This window comes from Neolamprologus brichardi, chromosome 1 (assembly GCF_056152115.1).
Source record: "Neolamprologus brichardi isolate AB-2024 chromosome 1, ASM5615211v1, whole genome shotgun sequence".
Taxonomy (NCBI): domain Eukaryota; kingdom Metazoa; phylum Chordata; class Actinopteri; order Cichliformes; family Cichlidae; genus Neolamprologus; species Neolamprologus brichardi.
Genome location: NC_142104.1, coordinates 27,681,113 through 27,706,666, shown reverse-complemented (window position 1 = coordinate 27,706,666; position 25,554 = coordinate 27,681,113). Strand labels below are relative to the sequence as shown.

Below are 25,554 nucleotides of genomic sequence, written 5' to 3'. Positions count from 1 at the left end.
AAAAAGTACATTATACATTGTACTTATTTGAAAAAAGTACATTTTTTTTTCAAATACTACATTAGTATTAGTACAATGTTAGTGCGCTTAAAGGCCAATTAGATTTTTTTAAATCTAAAATAATAAATCTCATATTCATGATCAGGTTTGCCTTTGAAATCAAAACACTTCAGTTTAACCATAGTACTTGAGTAAATGTACTTTTCTTCCACTGACAGTAAATCTAGTCAACAAGTCAAAAGCATTGTTATAAAAATTATCTTACTGTCATGTAACGTATCACGTATCACGTATCAGTCGTGATCCAACAGCGCCATCTATAGACGGAAGTGTACCCTGCGTCTTACCGCCCCGACCCATCACCTCACTGCTGCAAAACACAGCACAGGCCGGGCTACAGTAGTCTGTCTGTGAATAACAACAAGGAACACCAGCAAGATGTCTGACATGGAAGATGATTTTATGTGCGATGATGAAGAAGATTACGACCTGGTATTTATAAATAAAATTATTCTGCTTGCTTGAATATTGTTAACGTTTGTCCGCTGAGCGCTGACACAAGTCCCGACAGTACATGCTAGCTAATGTTAGCGCTTTAGTTAGCCTGCTGGCTAGCACCAAGTTGACAGCGAATGAATAAGGTTAGCTTCCTAGCTGGCTATCCATAGTTGGTTTTGGCTGATATGCTGCTAACTGATATTAATATACTTTAAACACGTAGTTTAAAGCGTATCCAGCTGTCATTTGGATTTGAACTGCAGTCATGAAAATCAAGTCAGCTGGCTAGCTAGCAAGCATGACAATAGCTAACATTAGCTCATGGTTAATATTAATAGAATATTTTCACAGGCGGTCTGACATGCTTAGTTTTTGCGTTAACTTGCTGAGAGTTTGTGGTGAACATGTGTTTTATACGTTTGAAGTGACTTTTGCGATCTAAGTTTTTACATTCTTGTATACTTAAACTTAGGAATACTCAGAGGACAGCAATTCAGAGCCAAATGTGGACTTGGAGAACCAGTACTATAACTCCAAAGCCTTGAAAGAAGATGATCCCAAAGCAGCGCTCAGCAGTTTCCAGAAGGTGGAGTCATACGCCAGAACAATAATTTCTTCTCTGTAGCTCTCTATTCAGGTTACTTAAAAATGGAATTTACTAACATATGTTGACTTTGGTGTGTTCAGGTGCTGGAACTAGAAGGAGAGAAAGGAGAATGGGGGTTCAAAGCACTTAAACAGATGATCAAAATCAACTTTAAGCTGGTATACTTTGTAAAACCTTTCATCATTGTCTTTTACACTTACCCCACAAATTATTGAGAGGTGGTTTAATGTGTTTCTCAACTCTGTAGACCAACTTTCCAGAGATGATGAACAGGTACAAGCAGCTTCTCACGTACATAAGAAGTGCTGTTACCAGAAACTACTCAGAGAAGTCCATCAACTCCATTCTGGACTACATCTCTACCTCCAAACAGGTCTGGATAGACTGTTTGACATGCATATGTTTTGGAGACTTGAAGCGTTTACCGTGTTCAGTGTTTTCTAAAATCTACTTCTCTTGTCACTAGATGGACTTGCTACAGGAATTCTATGAAACCACACTGGAGGCTTTGAAGGATGCAAAAAATGACAGACTGTGGTTCAAAACTAATACAAAGGTATACAACGATTTCCCACTGATTCCAGGTAGTCTTAAATAATTCTCTAGTAAAATAAATGTTCAGACTTTATTTTTTAATTCAGTTGGGGAAACTGTACTTGGAAAGAGAAGAATATGGGAAACTGCAAAAGATCCTTAGACAACTACACCAGTCCTGTCAGGTAATTTGTTCTGTTAATCTTTATTTTGCAGAATGTGGAATATATGTCTTTGGTTTTATCACAGCATTGTCTTGTAGATCTAATTAAATGCAATGTGGTTGCCCGGTTACTTCAGGCTGAGATAATATCCATTTTTTAATTAAGAGGTCAAATAAGTCTTAATTCACTACTTTTGTTATCATGAAGCTGCTGGTATGTTAGAAGCGTATGTATATTTCACAATAGTAATTATTTAATAAATGGCTGCTTCTCTTCTTTTTTTTTTTATGAACTACAGACAGATGATGGCGAGGATGACCTAAAGAAAGGCACACAGCTGTTGGAGATCTATGCTCTGGAGATCCAAATGTACACAGCACAGAAAAACAACAAGAAATTGAAAGCCTTGTATGAGCAGTCCCTTCATATTAAATCTGCCATTCCTCATCCACTCATAATGGGAGTTATTAGAGGTATGAAGGTGTAGCTCACAGAGCAGTTACATAGTTTAATGTGCAACTGCTACACTATATATTGTCAAGCTTTTTGCTGCATAACCTGTGGTTTTTGGGTTTTTTTTTGTTTTTGTTGTGGTCCTGGCCAGAGTGTGGTGGGAAGATGCATCTGAGGGAGGGTGAGTTTGAGAAAGCTCACACAGACTTCTTTGAGGCCTTTAAAAACTACGACGAGTCTGGAAGCCCACGAAGGACGACATGCCTGAAGTATCTGGTCTTAGCAAACATGCTTATGAAGTCTGGAATTAACCCCTTTGACTCTCAAGAGGTGGGAATTAGTTGTTTTATAATTTTTTGTAAGGTTGCTTTCCGTAAATGGTGATAGAGTGTATCTAGTAATATAAACAACACACAGATTAGCTGGTTGCCATAAGTTTTTGCAGGGTTTGTTGTTGTTGTTATTTTGAAAAGACATCCAGTGGATCTTATTCATTAATTTGTAAGTTGAACTGTTTTTACACGAAAAAAGTGCACATGCAGAATTACTGAAGCATTCATGAAATGTGCGAACTGCTAATATTGTTATCAGATTCATTTGTTTTTATGCATGATCTGAGGCAAGGCTAAAATTTTAAATACTGATCAGTCACAGATTTGTGCGTGTAACATTCATATGCATTGTTAATGAATAAGGCCCAATATGTTTTATGCTTAAGCTGCAAATAAGTCCTTTTTTTCCCCTCCAAGGCCAAACCATACAAAAATGACCCAGAGATCCTAGCGATGACAAACTTAGTAAGGTAAGCATGCATTCATATTCTATTCACTAATAGTACAGCATGCATCACAAAGTTAGTTAAGCGCACAAATTGTTAAACATAAAAAATAGTGCAGGTGTTGTTTAATCCAAAAACACCTTTTCCGCTAGTACTTACTCAGATTGACTCAATGCAACTCGACTCTACTCCGTTTTGGTCATTTTCCTTTAGCTGAAAGTCCCTCGATGACATTTGTATGCAACAGGAATACCACAGCAACAGTGATGGTATATATTCTGGTTGGTGTATTGCTTTTTGTCAGACACGGGGACCATGGTGTTGTTTTATTTTTTAGCCTTTTCTCGTGTTGTGGGGTTTCAAAAATGTCCGGTTTGATTTTCATAAACGAGATGCTGTCACGCCTCATTGAGCGAGATCACTGACTAGGCAATCGGTGGCTAGTCTGTTGATGTCACATCTTTGGATTGCCTCAGATCAGTTGGAACCCTGGCTGAATAGATTTTAAAAAAGTACCTGGTACAGGTACTAACATCTAATGGAAAACCCTAAGTCGGTACTAGTTAACAAGGGCTATAAGTTATTACATGTAATAAGAATAATCTAGTCCTGAACGGGTCTTAAAATGAGTTAAATAGAACATCAGATGAACTATAAAGTATGACATATTATACTGTGTCGTCATTTATTTAACATAAAATAGGGCAAAATGCAGAACCAAACATGCGGAAAACAAAGCTTTTTTTAAAAAAAAGAGGAGTTCATTGTTGATAACATGACTGCAAGGTGCCCAGGTCACGTGGCACTTTGCAAGGCAAGCAGACCGCCCCCGTGCTTGACAGTTGATATGAGGTGTTTTTCCTGATATGCTGTGTTTGGTTTTCTTCAAAGGTTGTGCTTTCTGTTATGGTCTCCACCTTAGCCTCCTCTAGCCAAAGGATATTGTTCCATAAGTCTAGTGGTTTGCTCAGATTCACTTTTGCAAACCTAAGCTATGCTGTCATGTTCTTTATAAAGAGAAGATGTTTTATCCTCGCAGATCTTCCAAACAAGCCATACTTGTTCAGTCTTTTCCTCATTATACTGTCATGAACCTTGACATTTAACGTGTTAACTGAGGCCTGTAGAGTCTGAGATCTAGCTCGTGGATGTTTTTTGCAAAATCTCTGAGCATTCCACAGTCTGACCCTGTTGGGATGTTCACTCTTGAAAAGACTTGTCTTGAATTTTTTCCACTTGTGAAAACAGTGGTATGGCAGACTTCATATTGTTTGGAAATTGCCTTAGAAACCTTCCCAATATGATGAGCAGCAACACAAAAGATCATTGATGATGCCTTTCCTCCTTGGCGTTGTGTTAACACACACCCAAATGCTCCAAACCGCCAAAACATCTGCTTTCATAGAAGTGGTCACACTTGCTAATAATCAGTTAATCAAGCATATTTGATTCACAGCACATGCTCCTACTTACCTTCTGGATTTCTATGGAAATAGTAAGGATGTATTTAGTTTTTCTCAGACATTGCTTCTGCATTTTGATTTAGTTTTTGTTAAATAAATAATGACAATGTAGAACGTATTGTTTTGTAGTTCATCTGAGATTATATTTACCTACCTGATCCTTAGTAGTTGTATTTATCTGCTAAGGGCCAGATTGTTTTTATTACGTAATGATCTCTATGATCACTGTGTGGTTGTTGCTTGCACACTGTCTCCAGCTCCGTCACTAAACCGTGTCTGTAAGGAGAGAACAAGCTTTAACACAAAAAGAGACACTTAACTGGCAGAGATTGCCATCAGTCCCAGGCACATCATGTATGAAAATAATTTCTCGGAAATCCCACATTCTATTCAGGTTTACTTAGGGTGTGTGGGTTAATAATTTAAGTTGTGCAACTGCGTGCTAGTTGTAATCGTTTTTTATAGCCTGAACAGTGATATATTAACAACATTAGTGGTAGTAGGCTTATTCATAGCAGCTCGCAAAGCAGTAAGAGGATTTTTATAAATGATCAGCCCATATTTTTTTTTGTCTTCCTGAAACTTTTACTGGTCTTCTGCTTCCTAGTTTACACTCTTTAGTCTGCATGTTTGCATAAACAACAGGCACAATCTTGTGTTCTACGATTAAATTTAAGACTTATTACATAAACAAGAAGCTCGGAATGCACGCTCAAAACTGCAATAAGAATAGTGTTTACATAAAAATGTAACATTTTCGCAATGTGTTTGACAGCTTTCAGGATGAGAGTTTGTGTGTGGGTCACGGGGACACCATAAATACAGTAAAACAACAGTGACTGTTTTCCCTTTCAGCGCCTACCAGAACAATGACATCACTGAATTTGAGAAAATCCTGAAAACAAATCACAGTAACATAATGGACGACCCTTTCATCAGAGAGCACATAGAGGGTGAGTGGTGAACGTGACTTCAGTCCACGTGCTCAGTGAATGAGTTTGAAAAGTGTATCTGATTATGTGATGTTCTGTTGCAGAGCTCCTGCGCAATATTAGAACTCAAGTACTTATTAAACTCATCAAACCGTACACAAGAATACACATCCCTTTCATATCAAAGGTAAGACCAAGGGCAATAAAGTTGTCCCATACATTGACTCTGTCTTTAATCTTTCCTCTTTAGATAACCATTTACGCTCGTTTGAATTTTTTTTTAGATTTTAAATGGGTTCTACTGAAAACCATTCACTCATATTCAAGACGAAAAGGCTGAATATGTACAGAACAAAGATGGTGTTCAGACAGAATCTCATATTGAAATGTTGTTGATTCTGGTTATACGTCACATTCTTTATTATCAGTCTAGCAGTCTTCGCTTTCACAACTGAACACACTGTATACACTATGGGAAGAAAGGTGTAAATGTGACTCAGGTGTGCAAAAAGCTCCATTATTTTTAGTTTAACATCATTGCCTTGGAATGTGCAGCTGTCATTTCGGCACAGATGAAAGGAGCTGATTTACTGGGAGGCATACACTTCTGACTGAAAGGAAAATTTAGTTTCCCTTCCCAGTCTGTCACTGTACTTTCAGTCTTTAAAGATTAATGGAATCAAGTATAACAGAAGTAAATAAAATACTGTTTTGGCATCAACATAACTTTATCCTGATGAAATCAGCATATGGAAGTCAACAGGTATATAATCACATTAATAGATCTCCAGAAAGAAGTACTAAAATAGTATGGTTCTGTGGTATAATATGTAAAAGTGTGAATTCAAACAGAAAAAAGAACTGAAATGTACATTATAGGTTTATTTCCTCTGTTTATTTCAACCTTGATTAGCAACGTTTGGTTTAAAACTTAAAAAACAGAAAAGAGAGCTAAAGTGTCTGATAAACTGATAATCTTCACATAAGTAGGGAAATTACTAATAATTCAGAATGTTCAGTTATACTTGCTGGCGTGCATCTGAGCGGATCGGTCTTAACTTCTTCCTTTGTGTTTCAGGAGCTGAACATTGATGTGTGCGACGTGGAGAGTTTGCTGGTGCAGTGCATCTTGGATAAGTAAGCTTCTCACATGTGTGCTGAGAAATTGAGCAGACAGAAAAATCCTTCCTGTAGATAGATGTACTTCCTCATATTTTGCATCCTTTGGCCCATAAAGGAGTCAGGCGGGTATGAATAGACAGTTTCAGTTAGATCTTCAGTTTAATTTACAGTCTTACTATAACAGTGACCTTACGTAAATGCTTGTGTAAATGACATGCCAAGATGTGAAAACAACACACAGCGTGTTTTTACTTTTAGTCATTTTCTTGTTTCATCTGCAAGGTTTTGCTACAAGATTGAAAGTATCAGGAAAAGAAAAACCACAGTTATTATTTTCTTTTCCTAAATATGGTTTCAAAAACTGAAATCTTTAAGTTTTGCTTCTTTGTCTTCTCAGTTATTCTGCCTCCGAAGGGAGGGCGTATGTAATCGCTTCCCTCTGCTTGTTCCTCTGTTTGTCTTTTTGTTAGTAGTCTAGTGTCCACAGTTTTCAAGATATCAAATTTTGGGTGATGTTAGATTCCAATAATGAGCTGATTTAATTTAGGTGGAAATCAGGTCAGTGTCAAGTTCAATGTAAAAATGTTATATTACTCACAATTAACAACAATATTCTGGGTCTTGGAGGATATTAGTGATACAATATGATTACTGATGTCATCATATTGTAATAAAAGCAAAAAATTTAGTATAGCCGTTGCTCTTCGGTGGGGAGTTACATTCGCTGATTGGTCTTGTGTTCTGTATTTTCTTATGTGTTTTTATTGTATTACATGGTAATGGTATTTTTAAAAATAAAAATTGCATTTTAGTGCCGCACTGTTTAAAAATCCACTGAACTCCTATATAAAATCAAGTGGAAGTCTTGTAAACACACTGATACTTTTTTTTTCTTTTCCTTCACAGCACAATCCATGGACGAATTGACCAGGTGAACCAACTACTAGAACTGGACTACCAGAAAAGAGGAGGGGCTCGTTACACAGCTTTAGACAAATGGACAAATCAGCTGAACTCCTTGAACCAAGCCATTGTTAGCAAGCTCACATGATGGCCTGTAAAATCAAGAGACAAGGAGAAATGGCATGTTTGAATACATCCATAAAGTTATGCTACTGTGCTCCTTCAAGTTTATCCTCTGAGACAAGAGGCACAGCACAGGCTTTGAGAATGCGTCAATATCAAGAAGACCTCCAGCACTCTTAAGACAGTGTTCAGAGTGTGTTGTTTTGTGCTGATAAAAGGAAATCACTGGCACTTGTTTTTGTTTTCCGTGTTCCTAATTGGCAAATCCTTCCATGTCAACACAAAGTTGCTTAAGTTGTGAAACAAAACCTCCAAATGTGTATGAAAACCTGTACACAGTATTTTAATGTATGCTGTTGCCTGTTGGTAATAAAGATTTCTCTCAGCACTAAATGAGTTCAGCTGCCTTTGACTAGCTACAAACTTTGTGCTTTGGGAATTTGATCAAGTAGAATTGAATAAATAAAGGTTTTGAAACTGTTAGCATTGAGATTCATGAGCATTTTCTTTCATGTTACTTTGACTTCCCCTTTGAAGATATTTTTGTGCGCTCGTGACGTAAAACGGTTTCCAGTCGCTTGAAACTTTTTGGACCTCAGCGGCTTCCGTTCCAGGTGACACCCATTTTCCCCCTGACAGCAGTCCGCTCCTCGACACCAGCTACTCTGCTGAGAGCCCAGCTAGCTGACGCAGCAGCAACAGTTAACGGTGGGAGTCTGCTTAGAAACTGGGTGTGAGTGACTGTTGGTTATTAATATTTACAATGAAGAAATTAAAAATACTTCAATCCTGACGTCCACACTGTGGTCGATGACGGTCTGGCGCGGCGTCGGTGACTGACATGGACGCGAGTGACAACAAGGTACAGTTTATTTCAAATTGGTGTGTTTTTTTTTTTTTTGGAGTGTTGCTAACGCTGTAGCCTTTAGAAATTGATAAATAACGTTAGTTTATAATATCGAGGCCCCAAAAATTCGGATCATTTTTGCATTGCTCTTAAAGCGATAGTGTAATTCAAATGGCTTCGTTGTGTAAATGAGCTTTTTGGTGTCATTATTCGTACTAACGCTACAATGAGCTTCGGTGTTTTGTCCAGCGACAGCAATAAAAGCACTCCTCTTATTTGGCTAGGAAGCTAATAGTAAAACGGCTAACGGCATTTAAAGCGTTAAGGGCGATTTTTAAAAAAAGGTAGCACACGGTGTGTTTGTTCTCTATTGTTCCAGCATTTTTGTTTCTGGTCATTTTTTTGTCTTGGGAATATATCTGTGGCAGTACTCCTGTGGTTATGGACAGACTTGCTTAAATGTTAGCACGGCTTGCTAACTAAAGCTAACACCTTTGCTGTTCTTTGAGGGTGCTTGTCATTTTAGTCTGAGCGTTAGGCGATAGGTGGGCGGTAGCAGTACTTTTTTTTTTAAATTGACTGTGTAATTGTGATCGTAATTTCTTCGAGACTTCAGAAAAAGGTTTCAGTCAGGTGGGTATGTTTGCATGAGTGCTGTTGTCATCGGGGAGGCGGAGAGGTTTCATGGATCGTCAGCAGAGGAATGTCTGGTTCTTCTGCATGTCTGTCATTCCTCTGACGCTGTTAGCTATGCAGAAAGTTGACTTTTCTGTTCGGAGGCTTTTGTTGCCAGTCTCTCAAAATAACCTGGCATCAAAATCGCTCCCTCCTGGTGATTTTTCTGGATGAGACAGGTCAAATGCGATCCTTTTTTCTAAGAAAATACACGTGACAATGCTGATGATGTTGCTCTCCTTATTTATGTGTAACATTCTCGCTGTCCACCCTGGTTTCAGCACACAATCGCATGCTGTTTGCCAGTGTTTGACAGCAGCTGGTGTGAGAATAAATGCTTGCACAAACAAAGGCTTGTGAGATCAGTAGCCCCCAGTCCATCATCCCCAAGGGATGCACATCTGGGTCTGACCTCATTGCCCTTTTTTCAATCACAGCTGACGCATTAGCCATCTCAAATACGAGGTTAAATCAAGCTATGAATTCTGACCAGCTATGTCTTCCTTCACATCGTTAGCTGGATTCTCTATTACTGTTCAAAATGCAAGATTCACCCTGAGTGCACACAAGGCCTCCATATTGTGGCTTGGCTGATAATTAGCTTATCCTGTCGTACTGTCCCTACTTTATCCTCTCAAACTTAATCCTGTAACATCATCCTGTCAGCCATAGTATGCAATCGCATACATTTAGACCTACTGCTGTAGTTCTGAACTCTGGTGGAAGTATCATTCTGGTCATGGACATTGCTGCCGTTCTCTGGGGGTCTGTGAGTTTCAGAATCTTTCACTTATGGCTGTGTGATCGTCACCAAACTGGCAGAGCAGGCTCCATTTACCATAACTCTCTTTAGATTTAATGAGCTCCATAGGTTACATAAGAAAAGGTGGGAACTACCCACAGACAATAGCAGTGGGAGACAATAGCTGTCTGTGACATCCCCTGGCTGCACTGATACTCCATTCATGCATCCCGACCACAGTTTCACAGAAGTGAGGGGCCATCTTTGTACTGTGAACCCTGTCACCTCTCTTCATCTTTTGCAAAATGGCAACTTAGACCAAGGTCTCAGAGGTGTGTCCGGCTCTTGTAAACAATAAAGGAAAAACTAATGACGCACAAGAGGGGAAGTTATATTTGGTCCGTAGTGCTTTACTTAATATTATGCATTTTGTTAATATTAATCAAATTTATTTCTTATTATTTAGTGTTTTGCTTATTTTTCACCAGGACCTCTTGTTTGTGTATTTCGTCAGACAAGCATTTAAGGAGCATGTAATAAGCTGTAAAGCGTCTTTAGCTTTGAATGTATGACCGCTATTGCCCTAAAAATAAAAATGAATAGACATTGCTAGTTAGGTAACACCCATTATAAATGACATAAATGTGTCATAAAAATATTCCAAACTCCTCTTGGCTTCAGTCGACCATATAAACGGCAAGTGTTCTGTGTATGTCTCCCTTCCAGTTGGGTGTTAAGTCATATTTGATCTCAATGAAGTTTTATGTCCTTGTGTTAAGGCCCTCCTGTTTGTTTGTTTTTTGTTTGTTTGTTTTGTTTTTTAGCTCTTTAAGACTGTAAACCAACAAGAACTGTATGAGGAAATGTGTGGCATAGTTTATGATTACTACAAAACACATAACACTGGTCAGTCAGCTGGTAGTCAGTGAATTGCACTTTGTCTCTTTTGGATGTTTGCTGCTATAGTATTAATGTTCCTGGGTATAAATTGTCCTCTGTCAGTGTTGTTTTGCAGTGTTTTTAGAATTACAGTTGTAAAGTGTTTCCATTAGCTAGAATGTTTTTTTAACATGAGAGCGATAGCTTATCAATCATCACAAACCTGCCCGAGCAGAGAACATAGAAGGGTTTTCATGATTATATTGTTATGGCCTGTTGCTTCATTCTACAGCTATCTCAAGTAGGTGTGGGGTTGCAATAACAGTACAATAATGTTATTCGTTGCTCTCTTTAGTTACATGTGTGAAAAATGTGATCAGCTGGCTCAGTGACTGGTTAGAATTTGACAAATAGATCTTAGGTAGAGATATGTTTCCGTCTTCTCATGGAGCCAAATATTGTCTGCCTTTGCTCAGCATCTGTCATTAATCTTTCTTCATTCATCTCTGTGCAGAATGTGAAGCTTTCACCTGAAGTGGAACCGTTCATCCCACAGAAGAAAGGTCTTGACGGATCACTAGTCAGCATGAGTCTTTCTGGCGAGGCAGGTGGAGGAGGGGGCGGAGGCATAGGAGGCAGTGGAGGGGTGGAAAGTACTCCCATTCCAAGCTACCTCATCACCTGCTACCCTTTCGTCCAGGAGAACCAACCCAACAGGTAGTGTCACTCTCCCAAAATGAGGGGACATTTGGGAATGGTTGAAACCTTTAAGGCTGAAACCCCAACTCTTGTCTCTGAGCTGATGGGACTGGTGGTTCTAGTTCAGGATAATTATGGATTTTTCCAGTGTTGCTAGTGTTGAAATATCGTCCCCCCCCCGTAGCATTGTGGGAAGTCTGGTGACTTTTGAACTGCATAAGAACAATCTGCTCTCTTCTAAACTGTTCACCACTACTTCTATTTTTGGAGTAACTCATTTATTCTTTGTCACTAAAGTCATTGAAAAAAACACACATTTCATTCCCAATGTTGTGCTTCACAAAACAAGATGCTGATCAGATCCTTGAAACAATGCGCTGATTCTGAACCATTACATTGCTCTGTACTGTAAGACTGTTTAATTATGAATGGAAACCTCCATAGCTTTAGAGAGTTTATATCGAGGGGTAATCTGTGTTTCCAGTCCCTCTTTCTTTGTCCTGAGTGATCTGTTATATCCTGCGAACATCCGTTCTTTTGTTTCCTTCCCTACAATTTGAATGCAAGGAAATGCCCACTATAGCAGGCTGGCTGTGAAAATGTCAACTGGATTGTTATCACCATTTGTGTATTTTGTGCATGTACCCTCTTACAAACCAGCATTACATATGATAACCTTTCCATTATAGCCCTCTTATTTTGTAGAGGACATATTAATCAGCTGTGCTACATGTTTTTAAAAAAAAAAAAACGAAGACACATTTTAAACACTGGAAACAAAGTCCACAAAGTAGAGATGCATTGGTATCTAAAAAACAAATTTCAGTATTTGCCAATATTTAGCTAACTGACTGTTAGTATTATCGGTAAAAGGGAACAGCATTTACCAGTGTCAGTGGGCAATATTTAATTGTGTCACATCAGCCTCGCAGTAGTTGAACTTTCAAAGATGGTTTGAAGAGGTGAAGACTCTTAAAACATCAGGCCAGAATTCCAGGATTGGTGCATCCCCAGTGCAGTGTACACAATGCAGTGATGAATGCCAGAAAGAGTTATGCAGAGTATTTATTTCTCTTTCATATACCATATACCTACTTGGCTGTTAGTTGACCTGTGTTAAGATGACATCTAGCTCATGCAGCGTTCTGTGGCGTACTGTATGTTGTTGTTTAGTGTGCTCTGGGAAGGGAGTATTGTTCTGTTTAAGTTGTTACAGAAAATTTTGAGCTGGTTTTAGACAGCTTTCCACAAAAACCCCGTGGTGGAGAAGACATGCTTGATTTTCATGGTTGCGTTTAGTTGAAAGGGTGTAATAGTGGTAATAATCCAACATGTCATTTTTCTGCTGCTCCACAGGCAACATCCCATGTATAATGGAGGAGAGCTGCGCTGGCAGCAGCCTAATCCTACCCCTGGTGGTCCATACCTGGCCTACCCAATCTTGTCTTCTCCCCAGCCGCCTGTCTCTAATGACTACGCTTACTACCAAATCATGCCTGCGCCATGCCCGCCTGTGATGGGCTTCTACCAGCCCTTCCCTGGCACCTATCCAGGTCCAGTACAAGCTGGAGTGGTCAGTCCTGTGTCTGCAGATGTCAGTGAAAGACCCATGGCACTGGGGCCAGCATATGGAATGACCAGTCAGCGGGGGAGAGGCATGGTCCGGTCTAATGTTCTCCCAAAGGTGCAGAAGATCAACAGCTTTATTTGGATTTTGTTCTACTGATGTTATTTCACACTAAAACGTTTGCCCCATTTATCTCTATCAACTTTGTGAGAATGCCCTTTCTTTGTTCTACAGCAACATTTGGGTGTGTGCCAGCCTACAAGAGGTCGTCGGCCTCCAACCAGGAGTGTAGCTGTACAGAAGGAGGTGTGCACCTTAGGGCCGGATGGCAGGACTAAAACCGTAATGTTGGTGGATGCAGCACAGCAGACCGGTACGAATACTGTGGCTATAATTAAAGATATGTTTAATTCCTAGCACTCAGGCTGTATGCAGGATTTATGTAACAATAAACAGTGTCAAATAAGAAAGACTTTTAAGTCTGAAGACTGAATAATCTGAGTTCAAATATGACTAAGGTCAGTCATGTTCCTTTTTTTCCTATCACTTGAAGGAAACTGAAGTTGAACACATTCCAGACTTTGTTAGAGTTAATTGCTTTACGTAACAACAAGACTCTTTCCTGTCAGCGAGGAAGTAGGACACAATACCAGTAAGAGCTTACATGTTGGTGATGTTTGTGCTTCTAAAAAAAATAAAAAACAAAAAAGTGGAATGCTGATTTTCTAGTTAGAGAAGTTAACCTTTCGAAGACAAGTATGTCAGCAATATTTCTTTTGCTTGAGTGAGCTAACAAGCCTGTTTAAATAGTTTGACTCCACAGCTGGGATTTTATAACCATATAATAATAAAATGTCACATTGATGGTCGGAGTAAAGTTGACTGAAGTTTTATTACATTTAACGGTCTAAGTTTCCTCTACCTTGTCCTCAGATTTCCCAGGTGAGGTATCAGGGCGTTGTGCTGCCGAGCGAGTAAGTCCTCTGCTGTGGAAAAACCGAACAAAGAGAAGACGGGCTTCCCATCCAGCTGAAAGCTACAACGAGACTGGTGCAAGTGAAGCCGATATAGACAGTGATAGCGGCTACTGTAGCCCCAAACATAACCAGGGAACCGGGGTGATGCAAAGAACAGCAGAGAACACAGCAGCACCCATGGTATGTTGCTTACTGACAAAGTCCTCCAAAACCAATACACTTACCTTTGAAATATATATTTTATCAGCAAAGGATATTTTTAACTCTAATCATGTGAAGGATAAAATAAACAAAGCTGTACAGATATAAGATGGGAAGAGGAAGTTGAATATTTTTAAAGTCACACCGAAAGGTCAGTTACAGTGTCACTAGCTTTAGTAATGTGATATGTGGCAAAATATGTTCTGATGTGTACTTAGAGTGGAACTTAAATGATTGCTTTAGAGCAACACACAGCCTAGAAGCTGCATAAGCCTAAGGACTAACAAGCGAAAGTGACAGATATGAATGTAGTAAGTTTCTGATTTTATGAAGGTAGCATGTGCATTTGTCATCAGATGTAGCTGAAATTAATTTACAATTTTATAGTAAAGGTGCTGAGGGTACTTTGAATCGGAGGATTTGTTTTTGCTATACTTGGAAAAAGTATAATGTAGTATAAAGTGCCACATTTCCAAATTTCTCTTTTAGTCCATTGTTTCTTTTTCATGTTCGCTATTATAGTTATAATAGAGCCAATTTAAGTATATAGCAGAGCTAACACCAATGAGGGAGCTGTACTAAAGTCTTTAAATTAATTTGCCCACGTAGTGAAACACACAAATGGCTCAGCTTTTTTTTTCTTTTGTCTGTGTGTGTTATAGGGAGTAGAGGCTGGTGTAATGACTGGTAAGTTTGGCCTAAGATAATTACTGAGCTCACTTTCACTTTGTGTTTTATACTGATATTTATTACGTATCCTGTAGTTATTGTATTAAAAAGGATGGAGGTGCTCCTTTTGCATGAGAAATACTTTTTCCCCACCTTTATATTTACTAGCAGGTACCTGGGTAAATGTAGCATCTCAGGCTACCTCAAAGTCCTGGGTGGACAGAAACGGTCAGTTTCACAGAGCAGATCAGAGGAAGAATCCCGAGCAGAGAAACTTCTCACAGGTAAAATAGATCCCAGTGGAGCAGAGACAGACTTGTTCAGCATAACGTACTTTAAAGAGAAATAATTGTCATGTTTCAAAATTACATAAATCATTAGCATTCTTTTTTTTTTGGTGTTGCCATTTTTAGATGCCTTGAAATACTGAGTCAGCTATATGCGTGAATTAGTTTATTTTGCTATTTTTGCTCTGGCCTCCTTTCCCAACAAGTTCCCCTCCTTTGATACTAGCTACACAAATAGACCGGGGTTGAGAAACTTGTTGAATACCAGTGGTACCCTGTCTGACTGGTGTGTTCACTCTCTGTTTCTGCCTTTCAGGATTACCACAGTGGGTGTCAAGGGCGTATGCCACTCAACCAGTCGGAACAAAGACATCCGCCAGTAGCAGTCACAGGCACAGACCTCACTCCAGAGCCCCTCTACTTTGAGGTGAGCGAGTGTTATCTGTGAATATCTCAGTACTGTTACCATGACATGCCTTTTTTTAGAGAATTTGAATTTTGTGCCAAATGGATTTCTGTGGATTTGCTAGGATGAAGATGAGTTTCCAGATCTTGCTTCTGGTGGGGGCGCTCAGCGCAGCAACAAACCAGAATCAACTCCAGCTCAGACACATACGCAACCTAAGCTGCCCAAAAACCTGGTAAGGCAAAACCCCTTTTGAACACAGTTCTCTGTGCCATCATTTGAATATAAGGGCTGTGTATGTGTCCTTCTTGTATCAGGCAGTGATACAATCCCTGACATAAAACATGAACAGATTTGCCATTCTACTTTGTCTACATTAATAGTTAAATGTGATTTAAATAAAGCAATTTATTTTATTTTTTATTAAAAAAAAATAGGAAATGCGAACTTTTTGATATAGATGGATAACTATTACTTCATACTTTGTGTATATAGGAAAGTGTCCAGCAAGATTTCTTGATCTAACTAGTGTCAGTGCACATCACGTCCTTAAATAAGTACAAACATTTGGGGTGTGTCCTCCTACTCCTCATCACTCAGTTGTGACACCATTATGTCTTTCAGTGTGTAAATGTAGTTGATAATTGAAGTTGTAAATGATTGGGGGAAAAATTGAGAGTACAGTTAAGATGTACCAAATCACACACAGGGTGGGGAAAAACGTTTTCTGACAGCTGGATATTTTGTTGTTGTTGTCCCCTGCTGGTTGTGTATCAATGCAGCCAAATCACCAAATATTGTATTGGGAAATCTTTGCTAATGTGTGCATCTTCTTTCATAATAGCTGGAAAATCTGCCAGAAAACTCCCCTATCAACATTGTACAGACACCCATCCCCATCACCACTTCTGTTCCTAAGAGGGCCAAAAGCCAGAGGAAAAAGGCTCTTGCTGCTGCCTTGGCCACTGCACAGGAATATTCTGAAATCAGCATGGAGCAGAAGAAACTACAGGTATGAACTCTGCTTATGCTCCCTGGGCTGGAAGAGGCTGGAACTCACCACTTCATGGCCTTAAAATATTATATTATTATTTTTAGCACACAAACCTGGTATTCTTCAGTTGTAATTAACCTTTTAAAAACTCTATGTACTTTTTTTTTCTCTTGTCATCTGACAGGAAGCTTTTATCAAAGCAGCAGGGAAAAAGAGCAAAACCTCTGTGGAGCTTGACCTGGGAGACATGCTGGCAGCTTTGGAGAAACAACAGCAGGCTATGAAAGCCAGGCAACTCACCAATACCAAGCCACTGTCTTTTACAGGTATCGGGAAAGTTAATCATATGTTAAAAAGTGGCTTAAAACCTACAATACAAATTGGAAATAAGGATTTAAGCTAAATCTATCAAAAGTAAGCTCTTTACTTTGAGGCTTGTAGTAGGTTGTGCTCTGTAGATTTGTAGTGATTGTTGCCTAATGCTGCAAAATTTGTGTTGCTGGCTTGGTAACTGTAACTGACTGCTATCTCTGTGTCCAGACAAACCAGGGCTGCACAATTATGGCCTAAATTATATTTATGATTATTTTGTTCAAGAGCATCTCTTAGAAGAAGAAAAAAACCCTTCAGAATGAAGTCAGGACACTGCTTTCACTATTACAGTGTATTCCTGTTGATCTTTCTAAATGAATCTTAGCAGGAAAGTAAGATGAACTCTTTCATTCCATTAATTATACCCACATGATGGATGTGAACATACACAGCAAAGCATTCAACAGCTATGAGATCCCTTTTATATCCTGTGATGTTTTGCATACAGCACGAGAGGAAACGTCTTTCCTAAAGCATTTGTTACCGTTCTTAGTGGACATGGATCTTTGGCATTAATTCTACTGCAGTTTGTCGTGTGTTTTCAGGCAGTTTGCAGGATAAATCTGAAGTACTGCATTTAACAACTATGTAGCAACTGGCTGCTTTGAGTTACAAGCTCTTTGCCTTCTGCTGTGCATAAAGTGCAGGAAACTTCAAGCTGCACACAGTGGGGAGCAGCTGTGATTGGCATGTGGTCGAAGTTAGGCAGCACTTAATTTGCTTTGCTTTTTTTTTTAATTGACAGAACATGGAATTTAAATGTTGCCCACCTGCTCATGTTCATGTAATTGCAGGAAGCAAAAATCGTGATCAAGATAAAAATTTGATTTGTCATGCAGCCTTGAACCAAACATCACGACCCCTATGTTCACACACATCTACATATACTTAGATTTCATTCTCTTTGTCTGCAGTTGGAACGACTACTCCCTTCCACAGCTCAGGCTTTACCACTGTGCCGTCTATGTTGAGGGGTCATCAGCAGTCGCACTCGACCCCGCATAATGCCTTGGACTCCACTGCGCCTCGTATAAAGAGAGGGAAGGAGAGAGAGATCCCCAAAGTCAAACGACCAACAGCCCTCAAGAAGGTTAATAATTTAAGAAAGTATATTAAAGTTCTCTTTAAGTACCTTTGTGTTAGACATTATTTTTTCTCTTTGTTTATGTAGATTATTTTGAAGGAACGTGAGGGGAAGAAAGGGAAGCCATGTGCAGAACAAGAGTCATCAAGTCATGACGAACATGGGGATGAGTGTCTACATTTTACTGATGATCTTACGCAAGAGCCTGCTTCTCAGGAAGGTCAGTGTCATTACCAAGAAGTGAAGTAATTCAGTACCCACGCTTTTCTTTTTTAATCCGTTATAAAGTTCCTCATTCTTATTTGTGTTCTGTTTTTTGTGATCCAGAAAATGGTCTGAGTGTGCCCAGTGATACATCCCTTTCCCCAGCCAGTCAGAACTCTCCTTACAGCATCACCCCAGTGTCCCAAGGTTCTCCTGCCAGCTCGGGTATCGGAAGTCCCATGGCTTCAAATGCCATCACAAAGATCCACAGCCGACGTTTCAGAGAGTAAGTGCTCACTATTACCCCGCGTGAACTGAAAAACTGTGACTATCGAATGGGGCAGACCTTTAGTAAGAAATGCCTGGAATGTCTGCAAAAACCCAGTGTGGTAACAAAACTGGTTAGTAAAGCAAATACTTGCCCCACTCAAAAGTCACAGAGCCTCGGCTTGTAAGACGCATACTCTGAATGTTATTGGGTGTTTTTAAGGGCGGATCTGTACAATAAAGAATTGTAGAGTATGGCACAGATGCCGAGCGCATTGTCCTCTCTCGGCAAAAATGTATGCCAGCGGTCACAAATACAGCATTGTCCCTCTCTGGCCCCTGATGTGGGCCTATTGTGCCAACCCACTCGTCTAGAACAGATTTAGCTTTTAAGTCTTCAAAAGGCCTCTGTAGCCACGCTCCTCCTCTCAGCTATGACCCCCAGGACACTTGTTCCTCAGACCACACCAGTAGAACTTCCAGTAGCAAAGTATAGTAGCATAAGCATCATGAACAAAGAGGCAAACAAAGCTGTCATGAAGAGCTGCATAAACTTTTAAAGTCATTTAAAGCCTTGTAGGACATAAGTCAGTCCCAAGTAGATATCTCCTAGTCCTTTTTTGTTAGCCATAAGACACTCTTCAATTAACTGTTACAATTAAAAGAATGTTTAGCATTTTATTGTCATTTTCTTTCTTTCTCCCTCCCTCTTCTGCAGGTACTGTAACCAAGTGCTGAGCAAGGAGATCGACGAGAGCGTGACTTTGCTGCTACAGGAACTGGTTCGCTTCCAGGAGCGAGTCTACCAGAAGGATCCGACCAAGGCTAAATCCAAGCGTCGTCTGGTCATGGGTCTCAGAGAGGTCACCAAGCACATGAAGCTTCATAAGATTAAGTGTGTCATCATCTCTCCCAACTGTGAGAAGATTCAGGCCAAAGGTGATTATTGCAGTACTACTTCCAGCATCAAGCCATATTAGGTCATATTGTCTAAGGTCTGACCAGCTGAGCTGCCAATAGGTTTGAGTTCATATGATTATTTGTTAATATATTTATGTTGCAATTGGAAATCAGTCACATGTTGCAGCTAACAGAGAAATGTCTGTTTTTAAGGACCATTACAGCAGTTGTCATATTTTAGCTCTCCAGCCTGTTTTAATTCACTGTTTGTGGCCTAATAGAGCTATATAAAAACTATACTACTTATTTAGCACTAAACAGCTCACACACTAACTGAGAAATGACGAAGCTCAACCAAAAATGGATTTAAGACGAGGAATGCAGTACCTGTGTTTGCTAGGCCAATGTGGTTATTTTGTTGCCACAAGATATTAGAGGTACTATTCCATTACGACAAGTAATGTAGTAATGTGTGACCATAAGATCAAATGCACATAGCCACATGTTAGTAATGCATGGCCAGAAGATATGTCATTTCCTGCTGGCCATACTGGGCAAGCTCTGCAGTTATTATTATATGAAAGCCAGTTTATCTGCTTTAGATTCATTATATTTTTTGAGATCTAATTAGGGCAGGTTATCATCACTGATTTCTACAACTAATTCAATTCTGATTCACAAGGTCACGATTTCATTTGATTCTGTTCGATTTTGACTCGGACAGTCAGAAAAATCAGAATTATGAGCATTTGTCTTGGACTTGTACTATCTAAACCTTGTAAATTAAAAATATTTAATTCCAAATTATTTGACTATTTCTTTGCAATTAGATCATTTACACCGAGTTTGTATGTACAAAAGCAGAGCTGACACTTGTTAGACTTAATCAGAGGTGCAAGCGTCACAGCAGATGCCTTTATGTCAGAGTAATTGAGGATAAAACCAAAAAATATGAAGGAGATTTTCCTGGCCAGGCTTTTTATAGCAGATAAGCACCTTGAAAATATTCTGCAGTAGATCAAAAACGGAAGGAAGTGAAGTGAAGCAGAGCAAAGTTAGAGGTTTTATTAGAGACACAGCAAAGTGTTTTGTGATTTGGCATAATTTGTAAAAGTTTACATTTCTTCAGTACTGAACAGCAGAAATTAGGCTTTCTTGTCGGGGAGAAAAAAATAAAAAACAACAACACTGAACACAACAGTAGACTTGACCATAAAAAGCAAACAGATCTTTGATGGGAATCTGGTCTTGAAGTAATGTGAGAGAGAGGAGGAAGTGTGATTGTTATCATGGTGGAAGTAAAATGGCAAAAGTAAGAGGGAATACACGACAATGTTTTTCAAACATGACGCGTAGTTTTGGTTTTCTTCTGCTGCTGGTTCAGTGAATTTTGGTCAGAGAGTAACAAAACATGCAGTTTGGGAATCTGTGAGATATCGGCTTTCACCACCCGACGGCATGTCCGCGTATGTGCCGTTGTGTGACCGGGGGAATCTGCGCTTTGTGTTTACGTTTTTGCGCGGAGTCTGTTTACCTGCTCTTTAATTGTTTGCCGTTTTAGCTATCTGGCGGTTGTTGAAATTGTTTTGTGAGCTTTAAAGATTCTGGTGTTTCTGGCAAAATACATTTATATTTAAAAATCCATGCATTGTACTGTGTGCATATTTTATTTATTTTACCACGGTGTATTAACCCGTGATCGTCACTCATGTCACTGTGGGAGCTCCAAATGTAATGTTTCTACTGTGTGTGTGTGTGTGTGTGTGTGTGTGTGTGTTGTTTTGTTTAGTTTTCTCTTCTTCCTAAGTGTGATACATTTGAGTCACTGATTGTTTTTCTGTGCTGCAGGTGGTTTGGATGAAGCTTTATACAATGTAATTGCGATGGCCAGGGAGCAGGAGATCCCGTTTGTGTTCGCCTTGGGCAGAAAAGCTCTCGGACGCTGTGTCAACAAGCTGGTGCCCGTTAGTGTTGTGGGCATTTTCAACTATTCTGGAGCTGAGGTAGGACACTCATGCCATTTTAAACCTTTATCCACATAATCTGCCCAAGTTGGTGATGATGATGAGCTCTCTGTATCTTTTTGTTTGTTTGTTTGTTTGTTTGTTTGTTTGTTGTTTTTTTTAAATGCCTTTCTCAGGGACTCTTCAACCATTTAGTTTCTTTAACCGAAGAGGCTAGGAAGGCCTACAAGGACATGGTGTCCGCTCTGGAGCAGGAGCAGGCTGAGGAGGCTCTGAAGAATGACAAGAAGGTCCCTCATCACATGGGGCATTCCCGCAACCACTCTGCTGCTTCAGCCATCTCCTTTTGCTCCATCTTCTCTGAGCCCATCTCAGAGGTTAATGAAAAGGAATATGGTAAGCCCTGTTTCTGTTTCTTTACTATTTGTTTTATGTTATCAGTGTTATCAAAGAACCTCTTTGGCAGTAGTAGCTGGTTGGAGTAGAGTTCGGTTTATCTAAATGTACAGTATACTAGTTGTTACAAACCTAGGTTTAAAGGTCGAACAGAATTTTCTGTGGATAAATCCTGGGGATGGTGAGATGATTAATGGGGAACCAAGGTAGGCAACACTAAGGTTTAGAGAAATATGGTTGTTTTCTTCGACTTTTCATTAATTTAGACTTTTTTCCTGAATTAAATTCAGATAGTTCTATTTGGAAGTATTAACAACTCAAACATGTGAAAGGTTGGGGACTACTGGTGTAATGTTTTTAAGATATTGTGTAGTGTGTAGTTTGTTGAGTTACTTTCCTCACCTGTAATGTTGGTGATCTGAGAAAATGGACCATGTGGTTGTATTTTTCCTTCAGAGACCAATTGGAGGAGCATGATGGAGACTTCTGATGCCCCAGAGCCTGTAGACAGCGAGCTGACTCGCCCTTCACCCTTAACAGGCACCCAGAGAGACAGTCAGGCTCCACCAGTTACCAACAACACTGCCCCTGTTGGCGCTACCGTTCCCCAGCCCAAGGCTCCGGCTCCAGAGAGAGATGAGGTCCGAGCTGACGACAGGCTGGAGCTGGCCTCTCAGCAGAGCACAGAGACAGGCTCGTTGGATGGAAGCTGCAGGGGGCCGCTGAACTCATCCATCACTTCCACCACTTCCACCCTGGTTCCTGGGATGTTGGAGGAGGCTGAGGAAGAGGAGGAGGAGGAGGAGGACTACACTCCTGAACCCATTTCTGTAGAAGTGCCCACTCTGAGCAGCCGCATTGAATCCTGGGTGTCCAAGACCCTGGAAAACCTCCAGCTGGGAAAGAGCCAAGAAAGTACTGAAGAGGAGGAGGAAGAGGATGGAGAGGAGAGGGTACAGAGTGAGGATGATGAGGACCTTGATTCAGCAGAGATCACAAAGACAAAGATGGAAGGCAAAGAACAAGCGGAGGCTAAAAAGCCCACTGGTTGAAATCACTTACACACGTACATTCCCTCCCTCTCACACATCCCTCTTCACAGCAACCAGCAGCCCTCCTCCTTTGTGTCTAGCCCCTGACACAAGTCATAATCTCAGGTATCCACCCAGCTGACCAATGCTCTCTCACTCACACACACACATGCGAACACACACACGCGAACACATTGCAGAGAAACTGACCAACGTAAAGCCACACAGAGTCACAGACCAAACAGCTAACAAAGTCTGAGGGTTATAGATTCACACCAAAACTCATCTGATGATTTTAAAAGGATGCCCTCTTTATTTTTCTTTTCATTTTTTTTTGGCTCCATAACCTGCAACACTTGAATATAGGGTGGAGCGTTCCCTCCTCCACAGCTGAACTCTTTCAGAGTCAGGAACATTTGTGGGAGCGAGCGATGAGCGCTCAATGACGTTGAGCTGGTGTCTGCAGCTCACAGAGGAGGAAGGTTGGAACCTTTCAACTCACATCTTAACTTTATTCAGAGCTCGGAGGGTTTTCAGCTCTGCAAGTATTTGTGTGTTTGTGTGTGCGCTTTGGAGGCACAGTTTGCATTTATTTTGCTCTGTCCTTTGGCTTTAGCTATGTAAATAATGTGTGTGTTTAATTTCACCTCGCTGCTCCAGGAGGAAAAGAGAGAGAGAGGGCGTTTCTTTATAACTGCTTAGTTGGCAATTAGCTTTCATCACCGAATATTACAGTGTCAGGGGTTCTGTCTTTGTACCAAAACCACTCCCGCGCATCAGTTGTCTGTGTTTTTTAATGTTTAAATAAATAAGTGTCTCATTCTGTATTCAGATGATTTCAATTACTTAACTTCTAAGAAGCAAATCAAGCTTTGTGAATATAACCTTGTCTAGGTGGTTCTACTACAATATGTAATGTTTTGTCATATTGATCTTGCCTATTGTCAAATTATTTTGGGTTTGTTTTCCTCTGAATGGAGTCCTAGTTCCTAGATGCTGTCCATGCTTCATAAAAAAAACAAAACAAAGAAAAATGCTCCTGTTTTTTTTTTTTTTTTACTCACTCGTGTTTTCTGATGGCGGGGCTCTCAAGCCGTCTCTTACCAAGGTTCCTAGCATCATTATCATCAACACTGAGATCTTTAATCAATCCCGAAAGTACATTTTCCCTAGTAAATTATGAGAGACACAACTTGGTTGTTACTTTCTCAATAGTAAAGCACTGAGCCTGTGTGTGTAGTTTACAGCTTCATGAAATAATTGGGAAACTGGATGCTGGGAGACAAACGTGTGAACTAAAGAAATTTGTCTGTGCCCCCCCTCAACCAACATTTGATTAAAACTAAAATCCACAGTGCTCCACTACCGCTAGTTAAATAAGTCATCACCAAGTCATGCACATACCTTTGTAAATATAATTGTACAAAGGAGATTTTGATTTTGCATTGTATTAAAAAATACAATCATCCTGTTCTTCAAGCCATTTGGTGGGTTAAACATTGTAATAGTTGGAATCCAATTAGATAAAAGTATTCGATCGTGAATCATGGAGAGGTGTTGGCCCCTCGATAGTGATGCAGTACGTCAGGCTGTATGCAATGTGGAGATGGGACGCGACGGTGTACTGAATATCATACTTGGGATTTTGAAAGTATTTCTAGTTTGATTCAAGGTACGCCGTGTAGGCATTTTTTTGGTATGACTCACATCAAAGTGTTTAAAGTATGTTGTTTGACAGCAAATGTGTTTTTTGCACTATGTAAATACAGTACTGGTAAAGGTCTTGTAACTAATGTGAACAAAGAAAAAAAAATGGTTCAATGAAGTACTTTTTTCAGCGTGTTCCTCATCTTTACATGGATATTTAAGATGGTCTCCTTAAGACTGTACATCATTAACAGCATTGTTAGAGGCTGTTTCTCATTACCCTGTTGTCACTCTTAACCTATGGACTGATGATTAACATCATTAAAATGTTGTTTAAGAAAATCTTCTGACTGGTGCCTCATCTTCTCTCCATTGTTGACCTAATTTGGGTTTATTTATAAAGAGCCAAATGTGTGTTCTTTCATAAACACATGCAGCCTGAAGATCCCCCACAAAGAAAGAAAAATGATCACAATAACAAGGTTAAAAGAACCAAACAATAAGTTTTAAACCAATAAAAGATGAAAAAGTCTAGAAATTAGATTAGATGAACAAGTTAAAATGAATGAAAACACTGCACAAGAGATGAAAAGGAACAACAGAATTAATCCGCTGTGAGTTTCATAATAAAAGTGATTTTGCTCTTGTGGTCATAAAGGGATGGACATGTTAGCAGAAACACTCAAGTAGACTGTTGTGTTTCAATGACACCTAAAACAAAACATTACACCACCGCCAGCTTGAACTGTTGATGCAAGAAAGTGAGACTCATGAGAGAAGGCAACATTTTTCCAATCTTGTCAAATTTTGGTGAGCCTGTGTAACCTGTAGCTCACGAACGCTGCACGTGGTGTGCTCTTCTGCTGCTTCAGGGTTCAATATGTTGTGCATTCAGAGATGCTCTTCTGCATACCTTGGTTGTAATGAGTAGTAATTTGAATTTTTGTCAGCCCAAAGCAGTCTGGCCATTCTCTTCTGACATAAACAAGTATTTTCTCCCACTGAACTGCCGTTTGCTGGGTATTTCCCCTAGGAAACAATAAAGTATTCTGATTCTGATTCTGATTTTCTCTTTTTAAGATCATTCTCTCCAAACCCTAGAGCTACACTGATTTGCTGCAGCGTGGTGGTTGCCGTAAATGTGCAGTTGAACAGAGCTACCAAACAAA

At 39.8% G+C, this 25,554-nt stretch overlaps 2 protein-coding genes across 2 annotated transcripts; both read left to right on the top strand.

Annotated features, from left to right (window-relative positions):
- Window positions 1-340: 340 nt before the first annotated feature.
- On the top strand, window positions 341-8,060 carry cops2 (COP9 signalosome subunit 2). The gene is made up of 13 exons (XM_006793911.2): window positions 341-492; window positions 971-1,084; window positions 1,186-1,263; window positions 1,353-1,478; window positions 1,572-1,661; window positions 1,747-1,824; window positions 2,102-2,276; window positions 2,408-2,586; window positions 3,006-3,058; window positions 5,353-5,450; window positions 5,534-5,616; window positions 6,508-6,566; window positions 7,458-8,060. The coding sequence occupies exons 1-13, from the start codon at window positions 439-441 to the stop codon at window positions 7,600-7,602; spliced, it is 1,332 nt and encodes a 443-aa protein (XP_006793974.1). The 5' UTR covers window positions 341-438; the 3' UTR covers window positions 7,603-8,060.
- A 136-nt stretch (window positions 8,061-8,196) lies between these two features.
- On the top strand, window positions 8,197-24,727 carry secisbp2l (SECIS binding protein 2-like). Its single transcript, XM_006793912.3, has 18 exons — window positions 8,197-8,439; window positions 11,235-11,437; window positions 12,776-13,103; window positions 13,221-13,359; window positions 13,920-14,143; window positions 14,827-14,851; window positions 15,002-15,117; window positions 15,437-15,547; window positions 15,651-15,761; window positions 16,371-16,538; window positions 16,705-16,846; window positions 17,807-17,982; window positions 18,064-18,196; window positions 18,304-18,466; window positions 19,166-19,386; window positions 21,196-21,350; window positions 21,488-21,707; window positions 22,164-24,727. Exons 1-18 carry the CDS (start codon window positions 8,419-8,421, stop codon window positions 22,757-22,759), a joined length of 3,252 nt encoding a protein of 1,083 aa, XP_006793975.2. The 5' UTR covers window positions 8,197-8,418; the 3' UTR covers window positions 22,760-24,727.
- Window positions 24,728-25,554: the final 827 nt, after the last annotated feature.